The sequence below is a fragment of the Vicugna pacos genome, chromosome 16 (genome assembly GCF_048564905.1).
Source record: "Vicugna pacos chromosome 16, VicPac4, whole genome shotgun sequence".
NCBI lineage: Eukaryota > Metazoa > Chordata > Mammalia > Artiodactyla > Camelidae > Vicugna > Vicugna pacos.
In genome coordinates this window covers 957,467-983,869 of record NC_133002.1, presented here as the reverse complement: position 1 = coordinate 983,869, position 26,403 = coordinate 957,467, and the positions used below count along the sequence as shown (strand labels likewise).

Here is a 26,403-nt window from a genome sequence, read left to right as displayed (position 1 = left end):
AGTTACCTAATTCCTTAGATCTCTGCCCTGGAGCAGAGTGATGTGAGGATTAAGTAAAATGATGGAGATAGGTGTACCTTATAAAACTGTACATTGTTATAAAGTTTTCAGTTGTTACAGTGAAAATCATGGTGGTTGTAGTGGGTGGAATGTGACCTTCCAAAAGATACGTCCGCGTCTTAATCCCTGGAACTTGTATTACCTTACGTGATAAAAGAGTAGCTATTGTATGGCAAAAGATATGATCAAGGATTCTGACAGGAGATGTTTATCCTGGATTATCGGGGGGGGGGGCTAATTCCAGTGATGAAAGTGATGTGAGAGTGAGGCAGAGATGTGGCAGATGGAAAAGAGGGACCACAGAAGCAGAAATTGATGTGAGGGGTCCACAAGTCAAGGAATGCCAGCAGCCACCAGAAGCTGGAAGACGCAGAGAACCAGTTCTCCCCTAGGGCATCCAGAAGGAGTGTGGCTCTGTCGACACCTTGATTTTAGATTTCTGTCCTCCAGAACCGTGACAGAATACATTTCGATTGCGATAAGCCACCCAATTTGTGGTAATTTGTTACAGCAGCCACAGGAAACTAATACAATTATTAATAATAATCCATTTGTTCTCTTCAGATAAAGTTGTTTCAGCCTTATTGCTGTGGATGGACAGTGAGGTTTAGCATAGAAATTTTTAAAATTATGTGTAGAAACAATGTTTATTTTTAAATTTTTCTCTGTGATGATGTGAAGAGGTACTAACTGAAGAAAAGTAAAGAAAACAGGTACAGGGAAGCTTGTGGACTGAGTTTAACGGACTTAGCTAAGTAGCTCTAAAAGAAGTACAATTTTCACCCATTTTACTTTATACTGTTGATCTAAAAATAACTGACAACATAATCCCCCTGATTTTAAGGTCCAAATTCAGCTTCTAAAGACTTGCTGACACGTTTTTAAAAAAGAAAGACCATGAACTCACTAGGTCTGTTGGTTAAAAGTTCTGCATCCATTTCTCACCCTGCCCTTTAAAAACTTTGGTTTTCATCCCATAAATTACACCCCTTTCTCTGTACTCAGGCAAGATAATATTTTTATTAAAATGTGAAGGTGATTGGTTTTCTCACAGCACAGTTACAAGGTGCTTGAGGGGATGATAGATTGGCTATATTTAATGAGCTGTGTTTCTATTACAGCTTAGGAGCATTTGAAGCATTACAGTATATAAATTATAGCCTAATTGCCCTTTAGACTTCAGCAGCTCAAAATATGCCAAGCGCCAAGTCTCTGCACTTTGACATTTTTGCTGCGTGTGTTGTCTGTAAAGGCTGTGTACCTTATCTATGATTTTTTTTACACCTCCCCTGGCCCAGCCCTTCTCCTTTCTGGCTGCACTCCTTGGCTTCTTTTCCTCACTGTATTTACATAGACTCCCTTGCTTTTTACAATGTTTGGTTTGTGTAGTAACTTCAACACTGTCTTAGATCTGGAATCATACAAATGCTCTCCTGGCTGGCAGTTGCCTCTGCGGATTATGGTGTGTGGTGAGCTGAGCTGTGAATGCCAGTGTAGCCGTTCGGCTACAGCTGGTTCTCATTCTGAGTGAGGGAGATTGAGAAGCCCAACAGAGATAAGGGGAGAGATGATACTGCATTATCTCTAGTCAGTGAAGTTACCCATGCTAGACAGAGGAAGGCAGTCCACTGAAGTCCAAGGAGATGGTCTGGTTTTACCTTGGCCAAGATGTGATTATTTGAACCCTTTGGGAATTGGCCTTTATCCAAGTCTACGTTTACCTGGCTGGCTGGAGAATATGTAGAGGGGGTTCTCGGATTACCTGCTTTGTAGACCAGAGTGGGCTAGAACTTTAAAGAATTCCTGGCCTGGCCTGCCCTTATCCGTCCTTTTTAATGGTGTGATGAAAGGGAAAGAAAAAAAGGCAGTGGAGCCCTAGGCTGGGTGAAAAAGAAAGGATAGAGGATAGTCCTCAGGGAGTGAAAATGGAGCCAGGAACTCTTGGAGGGGTTTGACTCTGTGACAGACTAGAGAAAGTCAGCTTTCTTGTTGGATGAACATAGTGGATTCAGGGGCATCTTAAGTGGACTTAAATAGAAACTAAGACATGGTTAAAGAAGTGCTTCTCTAAAAGTATGTATGGTTGTTAAAGAAGTCATGAAATGTTAGAGCCAACTAGTCACTTAAGAAGTCATCTAGTCCAGTCTTTTCGTTTTATGTTTGAGGAAATTGAGGCCCCTGGATCAGATGAATTGACCGATATGCCACGGTTTATCAGTAGAAGATTTGGGACTGAAAATGTATGCTCATTGACTTCTGGTCATTATTCTTCTTAGTCTGCTCCACTATTCCTTACATTGGATTCAAAAGAAGCCGCTCTTTCATATCCTCCTCGTGCTTCATTCTTCCTTTTCCCACCCTCTCCCCCCATCGATGCTGCACTTTTACTGGAAATAAAATAAATGATGTAAATGTTTTGAATTTTTAAATACTGCACTTTCAGGTCAAGAGAGCAATTAAGTTCTTGCAAGTTTTGTTTTTTTTAGTCTAAAGGTCACCTAAAATATCTTATTTATAGGGTGAGAGAAATAGGCTAGGATATGTCTGCTCACACTTTGCAAGCATATCACAGTATCTTCTCCCTAAGTACTTAATAGAACCCAAATTTTGCATATCATGTTTTGAAGCATTTTCCCTTCTTTTTAATGAATGAATGAATAAGTGAATGTATCATTTATTGCATACTTTTATGTGCAGGCACTTTCCTGAGTGCTTTCCCTGCACTACCTTGTTGAATTCTCTCAGTAATACTGGGACCTAGTGCTATTATTATCATCCCTATTTTCCACATGAGGGTATTGAGAGTTAGAGAAGTATATTTGCTCAGGGTTCACAGCATTTCCTCATCTTAAATCCTCATTGCCTAAGGAAGCTCATACAGTAGCTTCGTATCTGATTTCCCTGCCTCTAGTCTTCTCCTTAAATCCAGGAATGATAAGCAGGCTATTTAGTGGCCAGTGGGAATGAGTGCTTACTATAAACAACCAGTGTGGCCATACCAATGCATATGGGAGGAATATCCCTGCTGCTTAAATCTATCTAGACAGCTGTGAAATTCTGTGACTGACCTTCTCCAAAATTTTGGGCAGGTCCCTATTGCCGGCAGAATCAACATGCAGATTTCTTACCATGGACTTTAGTAAAGTCCTCGTGTGATCTGATCTCATTTCTACTTTCATTCTTACCTAATTTCTCACTACTGTCCTTTATTCAGTTTATGCCCCAACCAATCTTGACTACTCATCATTCCCCAGATAACGATTTTTCTGCTCTCTGTGCCCTGTTGACACTCTGACTGCTTCCCAGTCTGTTTCCTCCTCACTGTGGACTAACCTCTCTCTCTGGGCCCAGCTCAGATGTTGGTTACATCCTCTATGGCAACTTTTTTTATACCCACAAACGTCAGTAAACTTTTACTTCGTGTGGACAGACAACTTTTTTTGTTGTTGTTGTTACTTCTCATTTGGCACCTAATTCATTTTACAAATAGTAGTTACACACATTTCTTGCCTACCCTAATGGATTTTAAACTCTTTAAGGTCAGGGACCATGTGTAATACAACGCTGTATCTCCCTTACAGTGCCTGACACTTGAGTGTTCAACAAGTATTTATCAAATTGAACTGAATATATGTCATAGTAATATTTATGATGGGGCTATTGCTATTACAGGAGTTCCCCCTTATCCATGGTTTCACTTTCTGCAGTGTTAGTAACCATCGGTCACTTGAGGTCTGAGACTATTAAATGGAAAATTCCAGAAATAAACAGTTCATGAGTTTTAAGTTGTCACCATTCTGAGTAGAAATTTCTGACGAAATTCTCCTGTTGTCCTGCCCCATCCCACCCAGGATATGAATCATCTCTTTGTGTGAATCATCCCTTTGTCCAGTGTATCCCGCCCCTTAGTCACTTAGTAGCCATCTTGGTTATCAGACCCACTGTTGCGGATCGCAGTGCTTGTGTTCAGGTAACCCTTACTTTAGTTAATAATGGTCCCAAAGCACAAGAGTAGCGATGCTGGCAATTCGGTTATGTCAAAGAGAAGCTTCAGAATGCTTGCTTTAGGTGAAAAGGTGAAAGTTCTTGACTTAATACGGAAAGGAAGAATTGCATGCTGAGGTTACTAAGACATACAGTAAGAATGAATCTTCTGTCTGTGAAGAAGGAAACAATTCCTGCTAGTTTTTGTTGTTGCACCTAAAATTTCAAAAGTTGTGGCCCTAGTGCGTAAGTGCTTAGTTAAGACGGAAACGGCATTAAATCTGTACAATAAGATATTGTGAAAGAGAGAACATCAGCCTTAATTTTTATTACAGTATATTGTTATAACAGTTCTATTTTATTATTACTGTTAATCTCTTACTGTGCCTAATTTATACATTAACATTTATCATAGGTATCTATGTATAAGAAACAACAGTATATGTAGGGTTATGTGCTATCCATGGTTTCAGGCATCCACTGAGTGTTGGCACATACCCCCTGTGGGTGGGTAGGAGGGGACTACTCTATATTCATTTTGTGATTGGGTCACCGTAGGCATAAAGATCATAAGATTTGTCCAGGGGATTTAAAGACTAAGACCAGATCCACATTATCTTGATGACTAGTCGGTACCCCTTTCTCAAGACACTGAGATGTCACCATAAGGTTTTTCCAGAAAAGACTGTGGACTGGGAACACATTTTTTAACCTCTGAGCTATACATCAAAAGTGTCAGCTCTGCTGGAACAAAGTCCAAAGAATGAGGAATCTTAGGTCCCACTGGATTTGGGTTACTGTAGGCTGATGGCTCATTCTCTTCTCTTTTTCTCTGGGATAGTGAATTAATTAATACAGTTTTCTTTCTCTTGGAATTATCAATGGGTTACTGGGTAAAAATTATATTCTGATCAGTACCTCTTCTGGCAGTGATTTTTCTTTCCAGTATTGGAGACTACTGCTACCCACCACAGTGGCTGATGCAGCTTTTATTAACACTGTGATTTATCTGTAGCTTTTTTGTAAGCCTTTGTTTAAAAACTCACATTTCCCTGAGTCTACATTTTAACCAAATCAACAGGCTGTTTGCACACTGTGGTCTTTAAATTAGCCCAGATTGCTGTTCTTTCTCATGCTTGGTTCTCATCCCCTCCACTCTGCCCCTTCTTCCTTTTACCTCTGAAGAAGCAAACTGTTACCTGAATGAAATCTAAAACTTGCTGGTGTCTTTGTTTGGCAGCTGCAACTTCGCTGTCTGAGATTGCTTCCCTCAGGGACTGTTGGGTATTCAGAGAATCCAGCTCCACAACAGCAGAAAGGCGGCAATACAGACTAATAAATTTCTCCCTGTAGCTGCAAAAATGAACTGGAAAATGGACAAGCAAAATAAAGCATGTTAAGATCTGGTATCAAAATAGAGAAATTCATACCTCAGAGAAAACAAGTTGAATGAAAACATGATTTATTAATCCTATCAGTGGAAAATATTAGGCCATAAATAAATTATAAATGTGCTCTTAAGGGGCCAGTTGTCTGGCTTTAGTCAGACAGTATTCCCTTTTAAGGGTTACCAAGTCCTGGTAAAGTATGGGGAAGTGGGGTTCGCTCAAGCTGCAGTTTATGTTCAGCCCCTAAGGTTGTGCTGTTTTACACACACACACACACACACACACACACACACACACTACTGAAAAAATATGTTTGCTTGTCACTTTAAAGAAAAAAAAAGCCAACTAGCAACTTGAAACCTAGTTTTCATTGCCATGTCTGATTTCCAGTATGTATCTTGTATGTTCCTTTCCAAGGCCAGAAGTCCCAGAAGATACAAGACATGCTTATGCTTTTCTCAGGGTGTATTTTGTCTTTTGTCTGGCTGGGAAACTTCCCTAAAGACCTAGTATGATAGGTGTGATCCTCCTGCCTCTCTGCTCCTCAGCTCCTCTGGAAGGATATGGGGCTGATGCTTGACAGATAGTTTTTGTCTTCAGCACACTTGGCCTTCCTCTCTTAAAAGACCGTGGGCCAGAGGCCAGAGGAAACAGCCTAACCTTCATCTCCATCATGGAGGAGGGAGAGAGGAGCGTGGGACTCAGCTTGGTGCAGGCAACATGAGGTGGTCAGATTTTTCTCTGACTGGCTCTGATCACATACCATAACTTCAGATTCCAGTAGGATGAGGAAGGCATCTTAACTCAGACAAGTGTAGTACCTGTCTCTCCCAGGCCATTGATGAATTTGGAGACTCTCTCTCCAGGAACCTCACTTACTCTGTGTACCTCTGACCTGTACAGTGCATTTTATGCTTTGGAAACAGGTCTGTTATAACTCAGCAGATCTGTGGAAACATTTTTATTCTGGCTTATTTGGTGAGGAATTCTAGGAAGAATGTCTCATGCTGTTGATTCCTGAGACCCAGACCTAGCCATTTAGGGAAGCTAAGACCACACTACCTCATAATGGGGCATCTGGTCACTTTTGCACCTCAACGAGGAAGCCCTACTTCTCTGCGCATTGAAAGATTTTTGTGCACCCTACAATTCGCCTGCTTCCTTGCTTGATTTCCTCTTAGGATGAAACTCAGGTGAGTGTAAGGATAACCTGCTCTGTTTGTATTTTGTCATATTTAAGCGGTAGAGAAGAACGGAGTGAGGGCTGCAGTGGCCCATCCTTATTTGAGCTCTGCATCATTTCAAGGAGTTATTTCTGAATTCAGGTAGTTTCAGTCCTGGGGTTGATTTTCCTCTCTGGTGTCAGATCCTTCCTTCTCACTTCCTCTGCTCTAGCACTTCCTAAATGGCAAACTATTAAGCTCTTCCCAAGTAATCTATTTTTCATGCTTTTCTCTGATTACAGACGTCTTTAGAGCTCCTTCTTGACTCAGGATAAAATCCAAACATCGCTAGGAAGAAAACTTGTGATCTAGGATTTGAATATATCTTCAGTCATATCTTTTATCATGCAACAGCCCTCCACCCTCCACCCATGTTGACCCTATGCTTGGGTCAGGCTGAACCTACTGAAGTCTTTTTGTACTTCCAAGCTAGTGAACATGGTGTTCCCTTCTCCTCCAGCACCCTTCTCTACCAATACCTTCAGGTCAGCTTCTTCTGATACTTGAAAATTCAACTTAAATGTCTTCTTCTCAGTGAAATCTTCACTGACACCTCTTTCCCTCTAGGCAGAATTAATTTCTCTCCTTTGTGCTCCTAGACCACTTGTTTATAAATGTATCAGGACTCTTACTCATCCTGCTTTACTGTAATAATGTGTTTACTTGATTGGCTTGGTATTAAGACTGTGATTTCTTTGAGGGCAAGAATCATGTCTTCAGTTAATTTTTATTTCCTCAAACCTGAAACATTATAGCTTTGCAGTTAATGTTTATTGACTGAATGAACAACAACAAACACCCTGATCTGAAGACGGCAGACCCTTCCTCCAAAGTCTCCTCTTTCCCTCTATTCTTTCTTTTCTCAAGGTGCTCTTGATTTTCCTGTTTCAAAAGGTGTACTTCAGGTCTGTGATATTTACTGGCAGTTCTACAGGAAAGAGTCACCATTACTTTGTAGTTTACTCTTGACCCTGGTAGCTCCCTGAATGTGTCTTTATGCTTTTCAAGGAGGGATTATATCCTGTTCACACTTGACAGATGTCCTCTCTTGGCTGGGGAGTGAACAGAGTGAAGTGCCTCACAGTCTGCCTTTCCAAACCAAGTTGTTAAAAAAAAAATCAGCTTTTTTCCTTTTTTCTGAAATATGACTGGGAAGATAGTGAGAGGCACTGAAGAATTTCTTTAAAGGAAATACTATCAGTCCCGTCTGAATTCTAAAATGCCAGGGCGTCCACAGCTTTCTCTTGTTGTGTCTCCTTGTGGTAAGAGCCTTGGATCAGTGGGTGGTCTCCCAGCACCCACACCGCCCGTGCCACTCACCACAGTGAGCTGTGAGGACCTTTCAGTGACAGCGACAGGGCTGCACTTTCTTGCTCCAGTGGTTTTTATCCAGAGCCTTTAATGTTACTTTAACAAATGTTACTTTAACATAGTCTTTTGTGGTTTAGCAATGATACATTCGGTAGCCATCACTGAGGAGGGGAGGATAGACTGGAAGCTTCTAATTTTTTTCTAATGTGAATCACATGCATTTTATAGGCAAATGCTATAAGGATACAGAAATGCATTATCCGGACTGCATGATTTGTTAGTAATTTACTAAGACTAATTTTCTGTGGTGTTCTCTTTCTCTCTCTCTCTCTTTTTCTGTATAAGATAATGAAGACTCAAATGCTGTCAGCACCAACACTAGAAGTCAGATTAGGAGTATGGTAGAGTGGAACTTACTCAGGCTTAGATATCAGACAGAACTGGGTTTGAACCATAGTTTTTTTTTTTTTCCCGCAAGAATTTAAATTATTCATATCAACACTTTTTGATTTAAAGACCAATAAATGACATCTAGATAACAATATTTTACCTACTATAAAGCCCCCTTTAGCTCCAATGCCGAAGGAGAAATATTTTTTTAAATCATAGTTCTGCCACTTACTGCCTTTGCAATAATAAGCACATAACCTCAGGGAGCCTCAGTTTCCTCATATCTAAGACAGGGATAGTGATGCCTACCCAGGATTCAACAATATAATATATATCAAGTGCCCAGCACAGCAGGTGGCACATATTAGATACAAAATAAATTTCTGTCCACATCCCTACCCCATCCTCCTGGGGAATCATGATGCATTTAGTAGTTAGAGTATTAGAATGGGATTGAGACTGGAATGTTCTTCCTAAATAACTCAATAAAGTCCTGATCAGTCTGGACCATGTGGCCTAGTTTGGAAGCTAAGGAATCAATAAGATTACCTCCTAGGGTCAGTTTAGTTCCATGATTCTTTGCCAAGGTGTCAGAAAGAACCTGGGTATGAGATACCGCTCTAAAGATTCCTGGTAGTGAATGAGTTGACAGTTGGAATTCAGGAATGGTATCCTAAATCATGAAAAATGGGCATTAGGAATGAGGGTTGAGACTGTGCCATTTCTTGTAAGCCTGTGGCCTGGATTCCATTAGGCTCAATGCCTGGATATCCCACAGGCACCTCTAACAAAACTCATCATTTGTCAAACTGAACTAACTCATCATCTCTCCCCTCCCCCAAACCTGTTCCTCCCCTCTTATTTCCTGTTTTGGTAGATGGCAACATTATCCATCTCAGAATCCTATTCAGACTCTCTGGCTCCTCCATCTTACTCTTCAGCCGCATTAAATCAATCACAAAGTCCTATTGATTTTAACTCCTAAATTCCTCTTGCCTCTGCCTTCTCTTGTGTACCCCTGCTGTGGCAGTCTCAGTTTGGGTTCTTATCACTGCCCACCTGGGCCAGTCTCTTTCTTAACTGTCTCATTGCCTCTAGTCTCAGCCTCTTTTCTGCTCTTCTGAAATCCACAGAGTTGCTAAAACCTAGTAAGACTGTATTATTTCTTTTCTTAAAATCTTTTATGACTCCTCATTGCCTATAGGATAAAGTCTAACCTTTTTAGGATGGCATAGCCCTTTGTGATTTTGTACTTTTTTAATTTTTAGTTTCATCTCCTGTCACTCTTCCTGGGGTACCTTAAGCACCTGTCACAATGAGTACACAATTAAGAGTGTACTTAATTGGGCTGCGTTTTCTAAGCCTTTGTGCATGCTGCTCCTTCTGCTTAAAGTGATTTTCCTTTTCTACTCTGCCTTTTCTTTCTTTTTCTGAATGTTTACTTACCCTTCAAGGTCTAGCTCAAATATTGCCTCCTTAAGAAAGGATTAATTGTCTTTCCCCTGAAATTCAACAGCCTACCTCTTACAGCAGGGTTTTCATTGCATTGAGACTGTTGGTATAGATGTCTGTATTCTCCACTGGATTCTAGGCTTCTGGTGGGGAGATTGTGTCCTGTTAATGTCTGCATGTGCAGCCCCAGCACAGTACTTGGCATACAGTGGAGACTCAGTAAATGTTTGTTGAATGAAGGATGCAGCCAAGCACTAAAGTGTGAAATGTATACCAGGCTTCAAACTGTTTTTTAAAAATTCCCCAGTTTCTTGGTCTTCCTAGTCCAGTCAATATGAATCATAGAGCCAAGGAAATCGATAAAAGAACTTTCCTTTTCATAGGCCTGCTTTCAATTGTGGCTGCCCACAGGGTTACGGCAGGGCGACCTCCTCAGTGCAGGCTAGGCAAATCCTTGAGGCCACATCACTGGACAGAGTTTCTAAGGGCCTTTCCTTTCATTTCTGGGAACAGCATAAATAGTGACCCTTGTCAGCCCCTAGGCACATTCTTTATTACTGCAGAGGAGTGCTAGCCTGCTCCTCTCCAAAGGGTAGGGTGTGTCAGCCCTCATGCTGTGGAGGGGGGAGTGGGTCTGCAGTTGTACTACTTTGCTTCAGCTCAACCCTGCTCATAGAGGTCTTGCAGCATCCTTCTGTATGATGGCCTCTCTCTCCCCCACAAGTAATCCAATGAAGGAATACCCTACGGCTTTGCCCCAGCCTAGTCTTTCCTCCGGAAGACAGAGGGCTAAGCTCCTCTGTCATTTTGTCCTTGCTACATCTAGTAAGTGCTGGAATAGGCACAGATGCAGCTTTCCATAGCTGGTTAGCAGGTTAATTATGGTTCACTGAGGCCATTGGCAGGAACATGATCAGGGTGCCAAATCTCAAGTCCTTTGCCTGGGACAGGGAAGACTTATACAAGTCAAACTGAAATAGAGTGTAACATTTTATTCTGCTATAGTGTACATATTCCCATAATTTGCATTTTTTCAAGTTTTGTTATTAAAATTTTGGAGTTCTGACTGAATTTCCAACAACATTCTCTTTCTCAGAAATGCTTAGTGCATCAGTTGAGCTTTTAGTGTGGACCTATCTGTGAAAGATCGAAGTCCCAACTTACAAAAAAACAAGTGAAAATTGCTTAGCACTTTTCCTGGAGGGGCTTAGGCCCACTAGAGCAAGCTCTTAGATGAACTATTAATGCTTAGCAGGCTTATGTCTGACGGAGGAAATAACTCTGATAATCTGCCTCTTTGAAAGCTCTCACTGCTTGAGGACGAGAGAGAGTTTATCATGATTCTTACTAAGGCCCAGTAATATTTAAAAAATTGGTGCTAGTGGTGCTCGAGTACGTTAAGCGTAGTACTAGAGTGTATTAATTTCCCGCTACTGGCAACATCTTCTTCTGAGCCCTAGAAAAGGCTAATAGAATTGTGTATGCCAGTGGAAACAAGCCTAACCAAGTGGTCTTTTCTGGAAACTTACATGGTCTTCATTATTCAGCTAGATCACCAGTGGTACGGTAATGAGGGAGAACCAGGAGGGTAAGAAGTTATGCTTTACTCTAGGAAAAAAATATCTTGAAGTCAGGAACTATTGAGACCCAGGTTTTGATCTGTGGCCTGGTTTTCATAGATGAAGGCTAGTTCCTAATGGCCTTACATTACTTTTGGTGTTAAGAAAAGGTAAGGCAGGTCAGAGATAGGCCCTGTTGGATTCTATTACTATGCTGACCACAGTCCTACTTCTGTTAAGTTCCTAAAGTGTCTTTTTCTCTGTGTCTAGGCAGTACTACTTGGTGTGGTGTTAGAAATGCAGATTCTCCAGCCCCTTCCCAGACCTACTGACTCAGCATCTCTGGAGTGGGACTCCAAGAAACTATGTTAACAAGCTTTCTGAGTGTTTCTTATGCACACCAAAGTTTGAGTAACACTGTCCTTGGGCATTATATCCTAGAGTATGTTTTCTGTGGGTTTTTAGTAAGTGCCATGCCCAAAATGGTTTGTCATTGCCACATGAATTTGGAAAATGCTGGGTTAAACAAAGTTAAGCTAACTAGCTAGTTATGCATATACGTGTGTATGTGTGTATGTATGTGTGTGTGTGTTTAGGGGGACTACCAGATTGTGCAGAGCTTTTAACACATTACTCTACTACTCAGACTTCTCCACTGAATTTCCAGTACACTTAAAGTAACATCCGAAGTCCTTATCATGACCTGGGAAGCCCTGCGTGGTCTGGCTCCCGCTGACCTTCTGATCTCACTTCCTGTCTTTGTTGTTCTTGCTTACCACACCCCACCTATGCTGATCTCTTAGCCAAGCACACTCTTGCTGTAAGGCCTTTGCAATCGCTGTTTTCATTGCATGGAAATCTCAGGTCTCTGCTCAAATATATCTTCTGTAGAGAGGCCTACCCAGGTCCTCCTATACAAAATTGCAGTCCCTGTCACTTCAGTCCCTTACCAAGATTCATTTTTCCCTCATAGCCCTCACTGCTGCCTGACATTTACAGTATTGTTTGTTGATTGGCTCACTGTTTCTCTCCCTCACTGGAGTGTAAGCTCCACAAGGAGTTTGTTCGTTGCTGATTCTTTAGTACCTGGAATAGTGCCTGGCACATAGTAGGTTACTTAATAAGTAGTTATTGATGAATTCATGAACAAATGAGTGAAGAGAGGAAATTGTAGAACAGAGAGTGACAACAGTAGGATTAAGTGTGGCTGCCCCCAAAAAGTGTGTGAGCCTCCCAGAAAGTAGGATGGAGAGGACGCTTCCAGGGCTCAGTCCTCCAGGGTCTCGGGAGTCACGTACTGTTTTGACTGATAACCAGATTATTTATTGTTCCCAGGCAGGCCACTGAGGCATGAGGAAATGAATTTCATGTATTTTTGCCTGTAATCAGGGAACAGTAATGACCATTTCACATAGAATGGACTCCTGGTTGGCTTTCCAGTGAAGTATTTTCTTTGGTTCTTTTCCCTGTCATTTATCTATGCCTGGGAAATCATTTGCTTTCATGGCTTTAGATGTTATCAGACACTGGCCAAACTGCTGTGTTTAGTACTCCGCTTTCTCTCCTGCATTTCTACTGCTGATTGGATATGTCCACTTGGATGTTGAATTAGCACCTTCAGACTCAAGATATTTGGAGCTAAAAGCTTCACTTTCTCCCCCAAGGCATTTTCTTCTCTGGTTTCCTTAGGCTTAGTAATGGCAGCAATGTCCTCACAGTCTTTGAAACTAAAAACAGTGGGGGTCCTCTGGAAGTCTCCAGACTGTCTTTTCTCATTCAAACAGTTGTTCAGTCTTGTTGATTACTTCCAGTGTTTCTTACGTCTGTATTTGTTTCCTTTCTTTGTTTTGTTTCTTCCTAACACTGGGTTATTATAGTAACCTCTGAACTGTCTCCCCAAACCTGCTCTGCTTTCAGTCCATCTTAAACAGATTCCACAGCCTGACTTTTAAAATAGTGCCCACTGTGGCTACGAGTTGTCCACACAGCTCTGCAGCTGTTTCCTCAGACCACTTCTCAGATCTAGCCAAACTGGGCTCTCTTGAGTTTTGTATTCTTACATCTTTGCTGATTCTGCTCCCTCTTACAGAAGAGCTTTTACTGTCCATGTTTACTAACATCCTGTCCTTTCTTTAACACCCACATCAAAATCCTCTCTCCAAGGTGGTTCCTGATATTTTCTTTCAGAAGATGTGCTTCACTTCTTTTTTCAATATCACTTTATACTTGTAATTTTGGCACGATATACTTCATTTAAAAATTAACTTGCATTCTTACTTTACTCCTACCACTGCACTAAAAGCCCCTTGAAGGCAGAGTCTTCGTCTTACTCATCTCTGAATCTCCCAGTAGGCACCCAGTATATTTGTACTGACTTGAATTGAAATACCTTGACCTAAACTATGTTCTGTAATAGCAATGCAGTTACAACATAGGCTAATACTGTTCTTTGGATGGGGAACTCAATAAATGGTCACATTCACATTCAGGCCTTTTGGGAGTGGTATGGCCAATGTTATTAATCATTTGGCACAGAAAAGAAACGGGAAGGTTAAGTGATTGCCGGTGCCTCACAATAGAGCATCCAACACTCTCCAGTCCCAGTCTGTAAGTCTGATTCAGGCTTCTCTAATAACTCTCTCTCCTCTGGAAAATAGTAATTGCTGTTCATCAGCTTTTGGGCATCTGAACTGCTTGGAGCAAGGGAAACTGGGAGGCTTAATCTATTTATCCTCAAGATAAATTCAGATTCAGATATGCCCAAGTCTCAAAGTGAGACATCAGGCACTTGCCTTGTCTGCTTCTGAATTTGGTGGCTGGAGAGCAATCCAAAGAGAGTCTGCCTCCATTCCACCCACCCAGTCACTCACCCTCCCACAAATCCTACAATTCATTTGAACTGATGGAACTCTTGTTAATTGCAGCTTATTGGCCTGTTACAGGATGAAGCATGGGGAAGAGACAAAGCCTCTCTATTCACATATTCAGTGGGCAGCAGGGGTCTCTGCAAAAATAGAGAACCTGGGGCCCAGGCTATTCATTTTGGAAAGTCAGGACAAGATCTTCCACCATTCAGAATCCCACATTATAATCACAATATTGCGTCCTGGGAGACTCTTGTCAGTTTCTCAAATGGCCTGCTAGAAATTTAGAGTCTATTTAATATTAGAGTCTATTTAATAAATCAGCACTACTTATAGGCTTTTTTCCTCCTCTGAAGTGATACGTACTTCACATTTTAATTTCAGGTTTTTTTTTTTTTCCTGGTTGAAGGAAAGAGGGGTTGGGGGTGGGGAGAGAAGAAAGAAAGAAAGAAAGAAAGAAAGAAAGAGAAGGGGCAGTGCTTTTTATGAAAACATCAGTTCTTGTATTTATGTTTTAGGAAAGCAAAAGGGAGGCAAGAACTGCAGCCTGATAACTGAACTTTCTGTTTAGAAGTCCCTCCTCTCCATTGAGCCTTAGCTAGGTTTCAATAATTATTGCTCAGGCACATAGTCTTGGAGCTTTGCTTTCTCTCAGACTTGTACACAGTTCTAGGAAGGGTTGTTGCCAAAGCCATCATGTGATTTATTGACCCTCCACTGGGACAAGGGGGAACAGATATAACTTTGTGATTTTATTATAAGGAGGCTGGGTTAATATTTCTAGGTGAAACAAGCTACTATACCAAGTTCAAACATCTGAAGAGGGAGGTTAAGAAACCCTGAGTGTGGGGTGTAAGGATTATTCTGTCCTGGGGCTGTACAGACGTCGTCTGAGGCAGGGAGCAGGAGAAGAAAGGACACATTGTGACCCATTTCCAACACCTCCTGTGTGTAGAGGCGGAAGTTCCTTGCCTGCAGAGGGACACGCGCGGAGGAAAAATAGGAGAGTTACAACATGGCACTTACATAAACAACACCAAACTGGCATAAAACATCTAACAAAATTACACGACTTCAAGCTTGGAATTTTTATACAACATAAATATTAGGGTTCAGCCAATTTAATAATGCTATATAAAATCAAGATTTAAGGCAGTAATGTTCCACATAAACTCTGAAAACAACATTTATGCTTCTTATAAAAGCAGAAAATGATTGCGTTCTGTGGGCTTTTCAAAATGATGAATATAATTACACGAAGCAACAAAAATGGATTGAATTAAAAATCCACTAGTTTCAATTTAAGTTGGTTAAGGGGGGAAAATGTAGTTTCTGGCCAAGGACTGAGTAAATTTTACAAGTATCCAAAAAAAAAAAATGTTGTATGCACTCTTAGGCAGTTAGGCAGCCTTCTCCCAACATGTATATGTAGCCCAAGAGTCACCAATGAAATATGAGCTGCTTCAAACCTGCTAAGCCCAAGAAACCCTTAATAGTATCTACTGTCACAAGCTGAGCTGGTATTTTCCCCTCCTCCTGAGTGCACGACCACCCCTGGAATAATCCAGTTGCTCTCCTAATGTCTTTATAGGCATCTAGTGCAATTCGTTCTTCATCTTGTTGGCTGTTTTGGACTGGCCTTGCTGTACTGACGTATAATCACAGCAGTACTCCAGTGAGCCTCCAATCTGTCCCCTTGCCTCCATGGATCAGAGGCCAATTCATGGTTATCTCTGTTTTATGTAAAGAGAGCCAGTCACTCCTTTTATGTTCTCCCTGTTTATAGGCTAAACTTGGTTCATTTTGTGTGTGTGTGTGTGTAAAGGGATGGTGTGTGTTGAGCTGGGGGGGATGGTGAATGTAGGTCAGAAAAAAAAAGAATCCAACCTAATGCTACATTTTGTTAACTTGCTAGACAGAGTGTAAGAAACTTTTACTGTTCTCTTCCATGCCAACAGTTTTCTTTGAAGTTGGGTATTAGTGGAGGAAAGATTTGCATATTTTGACTTAGACAACACAGTAATTTTGACAACAGATTTTCTGTTTGTGGAAAGACAGCATGGCATAACCTTGGCCATTGCTATAGATTTATACTACCACTAGTCTTCTTTTCTTAGATAAGTCATCTGTACATTCAACTGTACGCTTGTTTGTTTACTTACTTGTTTATATTTTTTATCCTTGCTTCATGCTATTCTGAAGCTGAGATTTGTTGTCTTTCAAAGTAGATTAGCCAATTACTTTTCCCTGTTTGACCCAAACATAGGAACTTTGGAAGAGGTTAATAACATGGAGGAGCTAGAGAAAAGGGACAGAAGTGCAGTCTGTGTCTACTTACAGGCATCAAATTCAAAATTTGCATGTATGTGCAAAAGTGGTATGTAAATCAATGAAAAAAATTTTTCACCTCTTGAGTTTTATGCCATAATGCAGTTTCCATGAGCCATAAAAAGAAGATAAAAACGGTAAAGACTAGTACCTGGTGTAGAGGTATATTGATCTGCTTAAGGAGGGCTTTCACTGCCATCTGGAGCTCGTAGAAGAACAATTGCATGGGGCAGTCAGAAGTATGATCCACACTTTCCGTAGATTCAGAGCCAGAAAGCTTTTGGACCCATTCCCACTCCTCTCTGTATGTTGAGTCAAGTTAAAATTAGAAGTATAACAAAAGTTCAGAACACAGCACAGAACATTTTTAGTGTATATGTCCAGAACCTGGATAACCAATTTTTAATGGTTAAAACTTGATGCAATTCAAGAAATTTGAACTTTTTGCCACCCAGATGGAGTGTAAAAATGAGCTTTTTCTAATTTATGCTTACTTCACCTATCAAACCACATACACCTCAGAAGAGCAGGTCTGATTTGTAATGAATCAGTTTTTGAGATTTGGAGCTTTGAAATATTTTGTTGTAATTTCCTGACTGTCTTCATTTTTCTTTCCCTGAAGATCCTTGTGAGTTCTAAGACCCTACATTTTACCATAGGGGCCTCTCCTGGTTAATTCAGCAGTTGGGTAACCACAGGACTCTGGTCCAACTCAGGCAAAAAACCACATGGCACATTTTAACCCTGGCCTGTTGTAATCATGGGTACTGTTTGGATTTCCTTCCCCTTACAAAAAAATGAAGAGAATCACAAACAGGAACACCAGACAGTTCTAATAAAAGGAACCAGGGGACACACATCACTGCTTCCATCCTTTCAAACTAGTCAACTGTGTCTTTATTCTGCATGTTCTATAATCCTTCCTAATGAACTTTTCCAAATGCCATGCAGAAGGGAAGGGAAAAGAACGGTGGTGGGAGGAAAACACATCTGGTTTGTCCCCCAAAGGCTGCTCTTCAAAAGGATCTTGAAAAGATCAAGGTAAATCCCTCTTGGGCCACATTGTTTCCACAGGTATTTTAGCACAAGTGTCTACACACATTTAGTTGGTCCATTTTCTCCTCATAACTCTGCAGGGAGCAGCAGTATGCTCTCAGGAACAGGCTAGAGGGGAAAGGAAAGCCCTCCTGTCCCGGGATGGAAAGAGAGGAGGTGCTAATGTATTTTCCCACCCGTGTGAAGAATCTATGAGGGCTCCCCTCAGTGGGTTATACTCACCTGGGCTCCAGTCTATGCATCAGAATATGAAACTGTGACATGAACGTTTCATCAGCACATGTTCTGTTTTAACCAGCTACTCTCTTAAGAAAGTTTCTGCATGATACTGGTTTCATTTCAATTCTCATATTGTAAAAGACTATGGAAAAAGATCTACCCTTTGTCTCAATAAGAGAAAAGAAAATCAAAATTCTACGTCCATCTGGGCATACTGTTGGCTTCACAAATAGCTAATCTTTGAGAACCTGCTGGGGAACGATTTCCTTTCTTCCATCGTTGATACTGAACTAAATGAGGAGGTTCTGACTAGCACAAGTATGCACAGACTTCAAAGGACCACATTACTAAAATAGCATCTGCAGTCAAATTAGCAAGTAAATTACCACGAGGAATACCATGAAAGCATCTGCCCACTAACTAATCAGTTTAGTCTGTAAGGTTAAGGGAGAGGGAACCAGCAGAGTGAAGACTACCAGAGTCTTTTGTAAAAACGAAACTTGGACCCTTGGCAAAGGGAAATTAGTTGGTACAATCACTGAAAGAATCTGTACCTTTAAGACATAAATCTAGAAAATGGATGAAAGTAACCACTGCTGAATCAACCAACAAATGAGCCATGCAACCTCTTAGGAAGGACTGAGATAACTGATGCTGATCGTAGAAGTGACCACCAGATGGCAGACTTAGAGTCTAGGTGTAGTTGGTAAGTGAGAGAAGAGAATATGGCAGCTGGTGAGTTCTCTGAAGAGGACACCATCATCATCATCTCCTTCACTGTCATCAAGTATTTAATAAACATTGCAAGACACTACAGTTAATAGATTCTTCCCACCTGAGGGACCAAATTTTAAATGACCAAATTCAAGTCTGTTTGGTTAAGCAAATTCACAGGTGTAACTAGAATCTGGGGGATTTAAATCCTACATTGAAGACTTGACAAATTCCAGAGAGTTCTTTTTCTTTTCTTATCTTTTCTTTTCATGTTTAAGCACAATTCAGTTTATTATAGTAGACTTTCAGAGGCCTGCTAGAGGACCGTTGTAAAGCTGAGCCAGATTACCAAGATTGGGCAACTTTCCCAAAGCTAACAGGGTAATTCACCATAATGCCAAACCAAAGAGCAGTTTCCAGAAGCTCAGGCCTTGTTACTTCTTTTCTTCCCTAGAGAACCATAAAGAGTATAGGAAACATAAAAAAGTCCTTAGACCAGTGGGGTAGGGGTGGAGAGAATGAGGGTAGGGAGGGTCTTTTAAAATGAAGGGGAAACCAGTTTCTCTACTAGAACCCATTTACACAACTGATTTTTTAAAAAATATGACTTTTTAGGCTGTGAAGAAAAGATACTGGAAATAGCATTGTTGAAAGAAAAGGGTATCTATTCATTGACCAGTTGAGCATCAGTAGTTGCAGAGAGGAAAGTGAAAGGATAGTGTCCTGTTTAAATGGACACTCACTCCTTCCACCAGCCAACACTGCATGTCGTCCTCATTCTGTTGTTAAAACCCAGCTATGCCTTTGCCCCAGTGTGCTAGCCCTGAGGACATCGCATCATAGAAACTTCACTTGGAAGTAACATTTCAGTTTGATGGGCACATCAAACTCATCACTTGAGCCATTGCTTCACAAGGAAAACCCAAACTCCTCACAACTTACTTGGAAATGTTATTGTTTTCACGGATCTTCACGTGGCAGAGAATGTTGGGTAGCTTTTGGGTAACAAGAACTTTGATCTGATCTACAGAGCTGCACAGCTTTAGGTAACCCAGGTATAATCCAGGAGAGAGACGCTGATGACTCCTTTTGTGATAGGAGAGAATATCCTGTAGGATGAAAAACAAAATTAAGAACACCTTTAAACGCAGTCTCAAAACCTCTTCCTTCCTTAGATGCACCATGTCACGAACTAGAGGAGCCGTAGCTAAGTAGTTAGTGAGAAATCTTGGATTCCACCATGAATGCTGAGGATGCATGGTGGTTCAGCCAGTCTCACCTTTAGGAGAATTAGCCTCCAAGTCAGATAATCAGTTATTAATATATTCTGCATATTTATTTTCCTCAGATGTCCCACAAGTGTGTGAATTGTGATTGGGAGTAGGCTGGTGTTGGTACTAAAGAAAAATAGACTTCATAATTTCTGTCTTTGGAAGGTTTATTGTTTAGCTGGGGAAAGAAACTTGCAAGTGTAAAAACTGACAAAGCAGTACAGAGAGTCTCATTATTTCAGGATAATTGGTGTCAGGAAAAGGATCAAAATGTTATAGTAAATAGAAAAAAAAAGGATTTGATTCTTTATCTTCAAAAATGAAACAAAAAGTAATACCAATAGACTTATATTATTAACATTTGGGTTGTAGTTATAATTATTCACTAATCCTGAGAACGAAGAGAGAATCAAGTATTGATTCTTGGCTTAATACTTTTAGACTAAATTGTGTGATAGCTGAAATACTGTTCCTAATATTTGACTTCTACAGTGTGATCATGAAGAGGATAATTTTTGTATGAGTATGTGAAGGCTTCATATTTTCAAAAATTCAAAAAAAGTATATTTTTCCCCTTGTTAAATAACTGATATTCACATCATTCTCTTATAGAATCCTTGTTCCTTACATATGTTCTTCAGTTGTTAACTGGCCTACCACTGCTAGATTCTCAGTTGTCAGTGGCTCTGCATGTGATTTGATTAGGTCTCCACATCATCTTCATTAGCTTTGCAAAATTCTTTATCTTTCACACGATTTAAAAATTTACCTTGTAATAGATTTGCATTGAATTTGCATTATATTGTCACGTCGCAGTATTCCACAGGCAGCAGAGACTGAATGAAGTTGCTGCAACAGGAAGTGCCAGCCTAATTAAACACAGAGGGACGTTTGACTAGAGTTGTTTCATATGTGGTCAGTTTTCTAGTGAGCTGCTTAGGTTGTGACTTTTGCTTCTCTGTGTGATTGTAGGAATTCAAATAATGAGTAATTGGTAATACAGACTTCCCTTTCCCTGTACTGGTTGGTAAGACATTTGGGCAGTGTAGGGATGGAACAGAGTTAGGAGTGATGACTCAGGTAACTGAGTATAGAGGAGAGATTCTTATAGGCCAGAGTTTGTCTAACCTGGTTTTCAAAGGGGAAAACAAAGAGGGCATCAGCCCTACCACTAACTGTAGTGAAGGCAAAAAAAGAAGAGGAAAAAACAAGTAAACTTGTCCTCAATCCAGTATGAAACTGAGGCCTTCCTTGACAGTATACTCTGAAGGAGTGATCGCTCCTCTGTAGAATCAACCATCTGCAGCATGCGGCATATGCTATTGTGTATTGTCCCCTTTATCCCATCCTTATCAAACATACTGAGTTCCAGGTATGGAACCCCATAGGGTTCCATGTAAAACCTGATTCTGAAGAGGTTAAGAAAGACAGATGAGTAAATGAATGATCATGATATACTGAAGCCAGTTTATAATAGAGGCAATGTAGGCATACAGAGGAATGAGTACTTGCATTTTTCTTCCTTCATGTTCTTTTCTTGAACTAGACTATGAAATTCATGGGAGGGTTTTTTAAATTGCTTTGTATCCTTACTACCCAGTACTATTTTTGTATATAATAGGTATGCAACATGTGGAAATCAGGCCATGTCCCTAAAACAGAACATACGAGAATAGCAGAAGAAGGACAGAATAAGAATGGACACAATTGGGAGGAAGACAAAACTAGCATGTATAAAAAAGCAAAGACTAACTTTTAAGATGTTTGGCAAAAGACTAGACTGGAAAAACTTGATTTCATTATCAAGAAGGAAGGAATTCTTAATATCAGGAGATTGTTAAGGCTGAACTTTTTCATCTTGTCTCTTCAGAACAGATCACAGGTAATTACTTAACTAGAGGAAGCTCATCAAGGTGAAATTTTGAGAAATGAACAGGTAATCAAAGAAAGAGAAATGGCTAATGAGAGAAGGAAAAATGGAAGTATTCAGATCAGCAGAATTTGACGATATGCACCCCAGGGGTACTTGCTGTGCAAGCAGATACGGCCACAAACCCACAGGTCACTATATTGGATAACTGTAAGAGTCCCTAAAGGCTGGAAAAGGGCAAATGTGTCTATCTTTGAAATAGGGAGGGGAGAAACACAGGATGACCCGAATAATTAAAGACCACCAACTTACTGATCTTTGGGAAAAATGGGAATGAACCATCAAACAATCAATCTGCAGTCACTTAGGAAACCCTGCTAAATAGGAATAAGCATGGCTTTGTGAAGGGCAAACGTACAGCAACTTTACTTTCTAACAGGAAAAGAGCAGGATCCATAGACCAGGGAGATATCTCCATTACCTTCTTTTTCACTAGATAATTTGGGAAAAGTAGAGACTGGTCCTTAAAGTCAGTCTGTTAAGCATCTTTATTGATGTTCCAGACAAAGAAATGAAGAATGTGTGTATCAAATTTGTGGGTCCCAAATTTGATGTGGTTTTGATTTTCTGGAAAATAGTAATAAAGCTCTGAATGACCCGATGCATTGGAAAAGTAAACCTATCATAATTAGGGTTGAAACTTAATAAGAAAATGTGCTTGTAAAGATCCAAAACCAAGAGTACAAATATAGGATGGATATGAGTATAAGAGAAAAACATGTAGGGGTCAGAACTGACCACAAATAGAATGTGAGTTAGGAACATACTGTGGTTATGTAAAAACCAACACCATTCTTGGATGCAGTAATTCACTCTTTCATTCAATTTTTAAAGACTATTACTGAGCATCTACTATGTGTTTTCCTGCCTTTACATAGTCATTTATCCTTCATTAGTCAGAATGTTTTTGGAGCCTGAGAAATGCATGGGAAGAGAAAGAAGCTGTCCCAGTCACATAATCTGAGGTACGTTAGAAAGGCCTCCTAAGCCAAATTAAATGCCTGTGGGTTTATATATCGCCTGATTTAACCTCTGACCTGCATTTCTAGTCTTCTTCCATTACAGTCGTCTTGTGTCTCTTACCTCCAGCCAAAATGGATTGCTTTTTCTTTCTCTGTACATGGCTTGATCTCTCGTCCTTGATTCTTTGTTGGTTTATGAATTCACTCATTCTACCTGCTTTTATTGAGCACCTGCTATGTTTCAGGCATTGTGCTAGGATATTAACGACATCAAGATATGAACTTCCTTTCATGGGACTCATAGTTCAGTCTGTGAGAGAGACGTGTAAGCAAGTTTTTCTTAACCCAGTGTGATAAAGGTTGTGTGAGGTCCTTTGTGGACCCAAGGGAGGGTGGGATCTACCTCTCTTTAATTCATCCCTCCTTGCTCCATCTCTCTTGCCCTCCCCTCTCTCTTTCTTTCTTTTTTTTTTTCTCCACCTGGTGAACTTCACTTACCCTGCATGGCTCAGCCAGGTGTCACCTCTTCTACAACGCCTTACCTGATGTTTCCAGGTAGAGTTAATAGCTGCTTTGTCCGTGCTTCCATAGTACACTGTTTGTGCTGCTATCAGGCTCTGGTTTAATTCTGCCTTGTATTACCTTGATTTGTTTACCAGTCTGTCTCCCTCTCTTGACTGAACTCCTTGAAAGCAAGGTCCTTGACTTATTCATTTTTTCCCCCTATAGCACCTAGAAGAGCTCCTGGCACCTAGTTGGTACTAAAAAATGTTTATTAAATATGAAGTGAGAGGCCCAGAGGTAGTGGGGCTGGGGCTGGGCCTCTGGGAGAGAATATGTTGTGTTGGTGCAGTGACCGGGAAGGGTATACACCACCCTCTCTTCACTGATCAGATATCTTAAGAGCTTATATTAGAGGAACAATATGTAGTTGCTTTTCGAATAACTACAGGGCTTTTATTTTTTTGGACAGGGTATGGAAGCTGAATTACCCAGAGGTCATAACATGGTGGCCAGTGGCCCAAGATTACATGGACTGCAAAGAATATAAATTTTATGAATTATTTTCTATCTTTTAAAAATAAAAAGTGATTTTATCTAAAACTCTTAAGTTTTCAACTTCTCTTTAAAAATTGGAAAATATTTCAACTTTGGGACCACTGTCTTCTACTGCAATTAGTTGAGGCTGAATAGGACTGTTCTTTAGATGAGACAAGGGCTCTCCAGATAACTGGAACTGTCTATTACTTCTACTTGTTTCTTTCTTTTTTTTAAAAATTGAGATATAATTCACATACCATAAAATTCACCATTTTAAAGTGTGAAATTCACTGTAGTGATCTTTACTATAGTTACAAAGTTGTACAACCATCACCACTATCTAATTCCAGATCATTTTCATCACTCCAAAAAGAAACCTTGCATTCATTAGCTGTCATTCCCCAATCCCTTCTCTCCCTGCCCCTGGAACCACTCATCTACTTTCTGTCTCTATGGATTTGCCTGTACTGGAAATTTTGTATAAATGGAATCATACATTGTGTACCATTTTGTGTCTGCCTTTTTTCCCCTTAGCATAATGTTTCCAAAGTTCATCCCTGTTGGAGCATGGATCAGTACTTCATCCATTTTATGGCTGAATGATATTCTACTATATGAATATACCACTTTTGTTTATCCATTCGTCAGTTGTTGGACATTTAGGTTGTTTCCACTCTTTGGCTACTATGAATAATTCTGTCATGAACATTGGTGAACAAGATTTTGTGTTAACCCAATTATTTCTTATATCCAGCCCAACTGACTCATTGCCATGTCTTCCTGATTCCAATAGTTTTTGTTTCCCATGTTAGAGGTTGCTTGGAGGTAGAGAGAGCAGAAATGTGTTGGAAAAAAGCAGAAAAGGGCAGAAGAGATAGGTCCTGGGCAGCTCAGGTGTAAAAACTACTTCATGGGGTCTCTGTAGGTGACAAGAAATGCCTGAGGAGAACAAGAGAAGGAAGGCAGGGATGGGAGGTAGATAGAAGGCAAGTTTCACCACAGCTCAGCTTCTCCAGGATCACACTTTTAAAAAGGATCTAGAGGAAAGGGGGGGGTTGTGTAAAACAGCATGGCGGAACGGGAAGGACAACAGGCTAGGAGTCAGAAGGCTTGTGTCCTAGTCCCACGTGCTGCTTTTTTGGCCCATACGACCTTGTTGGGTTACTTCCTTGAAATTCATAGCTTCATTTATGAATTGGACACCAATTACTCACTCATCCTCACTGGGTTTTCATGAGGATCAAGTGATATTAAAGATATGACAGAGAATGTAATACAAATGTAAGAGATTCATCATCAGAGAAAACGTCACCTGTGATGCTTCCAGTTATTGAAGTAACCTCTGGAGATTATGGTCAGAGTAACGCAGCACCTGAGAGGGGCCATTCTGTTGGAAATACAATTGACCCTTGAATGACACGGGTCTCTGCTGTGTGATCTGCTTAGACATGGATTTCAGTAAATATACAAAATTTGTGGAATGTCATGCACATTTGTATTGGGCAAAATTTGTATTGAAATGGGTGGTCTATCTTCATGTAGGCATAAGGCCAATAATATTTAATGTAAAATTAATAATGTGTTAGTTTTCTTACTGTTTCCTAAATTTGCTTTCAGAGAATTACATTACCATATAGTATGCCCCTCTCTCCTATCAGCTTATCATCACAGCTAAATGGTTCTTTAAAAAAATAATAATGTTTCTAATACTGTATTATGAATGTGACTGTAATACTGTATGCCATAAAAACTTTATAACTGTTCATTCATTAGTGTCTAGACTAGTCTACCCTGAAGCAATGGTATCTGTTACACTAGGCTACCATAAAGCAATCATATTGCTGGTCTTTATTGTCAGTGCATGAATTGTTATACTTGTAAATAAATGTGAACCTCTGTTTTTCATTATCTTTTCACTTTTGATTCTAGTGTTTGTAACAGGTATAACATCTACAGTGTTTTGTATTATATAAGATGATATTGATATAGGTGCTAACATTTGTCTTGTAAGGAGATGGTGTATACTTAGGGTGTTGATAAATACAGTACAGTACTATAAATGTATTTTCTCATGATTTACTTTATAACATTTTCTTTTCTCTATCTTACTTTATTGGAAGAATACAGTATATAATACCTGTATAACATATAAAGGATGTGTTAATTGACTGACTAGGTTATCCATCAGGCTTCTGGTCAGCGGTAGGCTGTCAGTAATTTTTGGGGAGTCAGAGATTGTATGTGGATTTACTACTGTTGGGGGCTGTGTCAGCTAACCCCTGTGCTGTTCAAGGATCAGCTGTACTCTCACTGCCAATTAGTTTGCTTGGGGGATTCCTGCTTGTCCATAATAACTTTCTTTTCCTTCCCAAGCAAGTGTGGGAAGGGCTTTTCTCTCCCTTCCAGATGTATGAGAGAGGCCTGTTATGAAGGTCTGGGATTTGATAGGCTCAGAAATTTGAGAGAGTTAGACCCTGGAGGTTCCCTGGGGCACTGAAGATTAGTAGATTAGTTATGGGCTCAGATTTTGTCTGTTTTGAAAACCCCACTGTGGATCATATAGTCTTTATACAGTTTTTCCTCAGTTCCTTTGAAACAGTAGAGGAAGTAGTGAAATGCCTTGAAAGATGACTTGAGTCAGTACTTAGGGT

At 40.3% G+C, this 26,403-nt stretch overlaps 1 protein-coding gene across 15 annotated transcripts in view; it reads right to left on the bottom strand.

Moving 5' to 3' along the window:
- The window catches only part of ANKFN1 (ankyrin repeat and fibronectin type III domain containing 1), a 288,349-nt gene that overhangs the window by 15,478 nt on the left and 246,468 nt on the right, over positions 1-26,403 (bottom strand). For all 15 annotated transcript variants that reach the window (XM_072940142.1, XM_072940138.1, XM_072940140.1 and 12 more), the window contains 4 exons: positions 19,491-19,657; positions 16,711-16,861; positions 15,035-15,203; positions 5,244-5,410 (listed from right to left, as the gene is read on the bottom strand). In XM_072940142.1, coding sequence (XP_072796243.1) covers positions 5,244-5,410; positions 15,035-15,203; positions 16,711-16,861; positions 19,491-19,657 — 654 coding nt within the window. The remainder of the gene's footprint in view (positions 1-5,243; positions 5,411-15,034; positions 15,204-16,710; positions 16,862-19,490; positions 19,658-26,403) is intronic.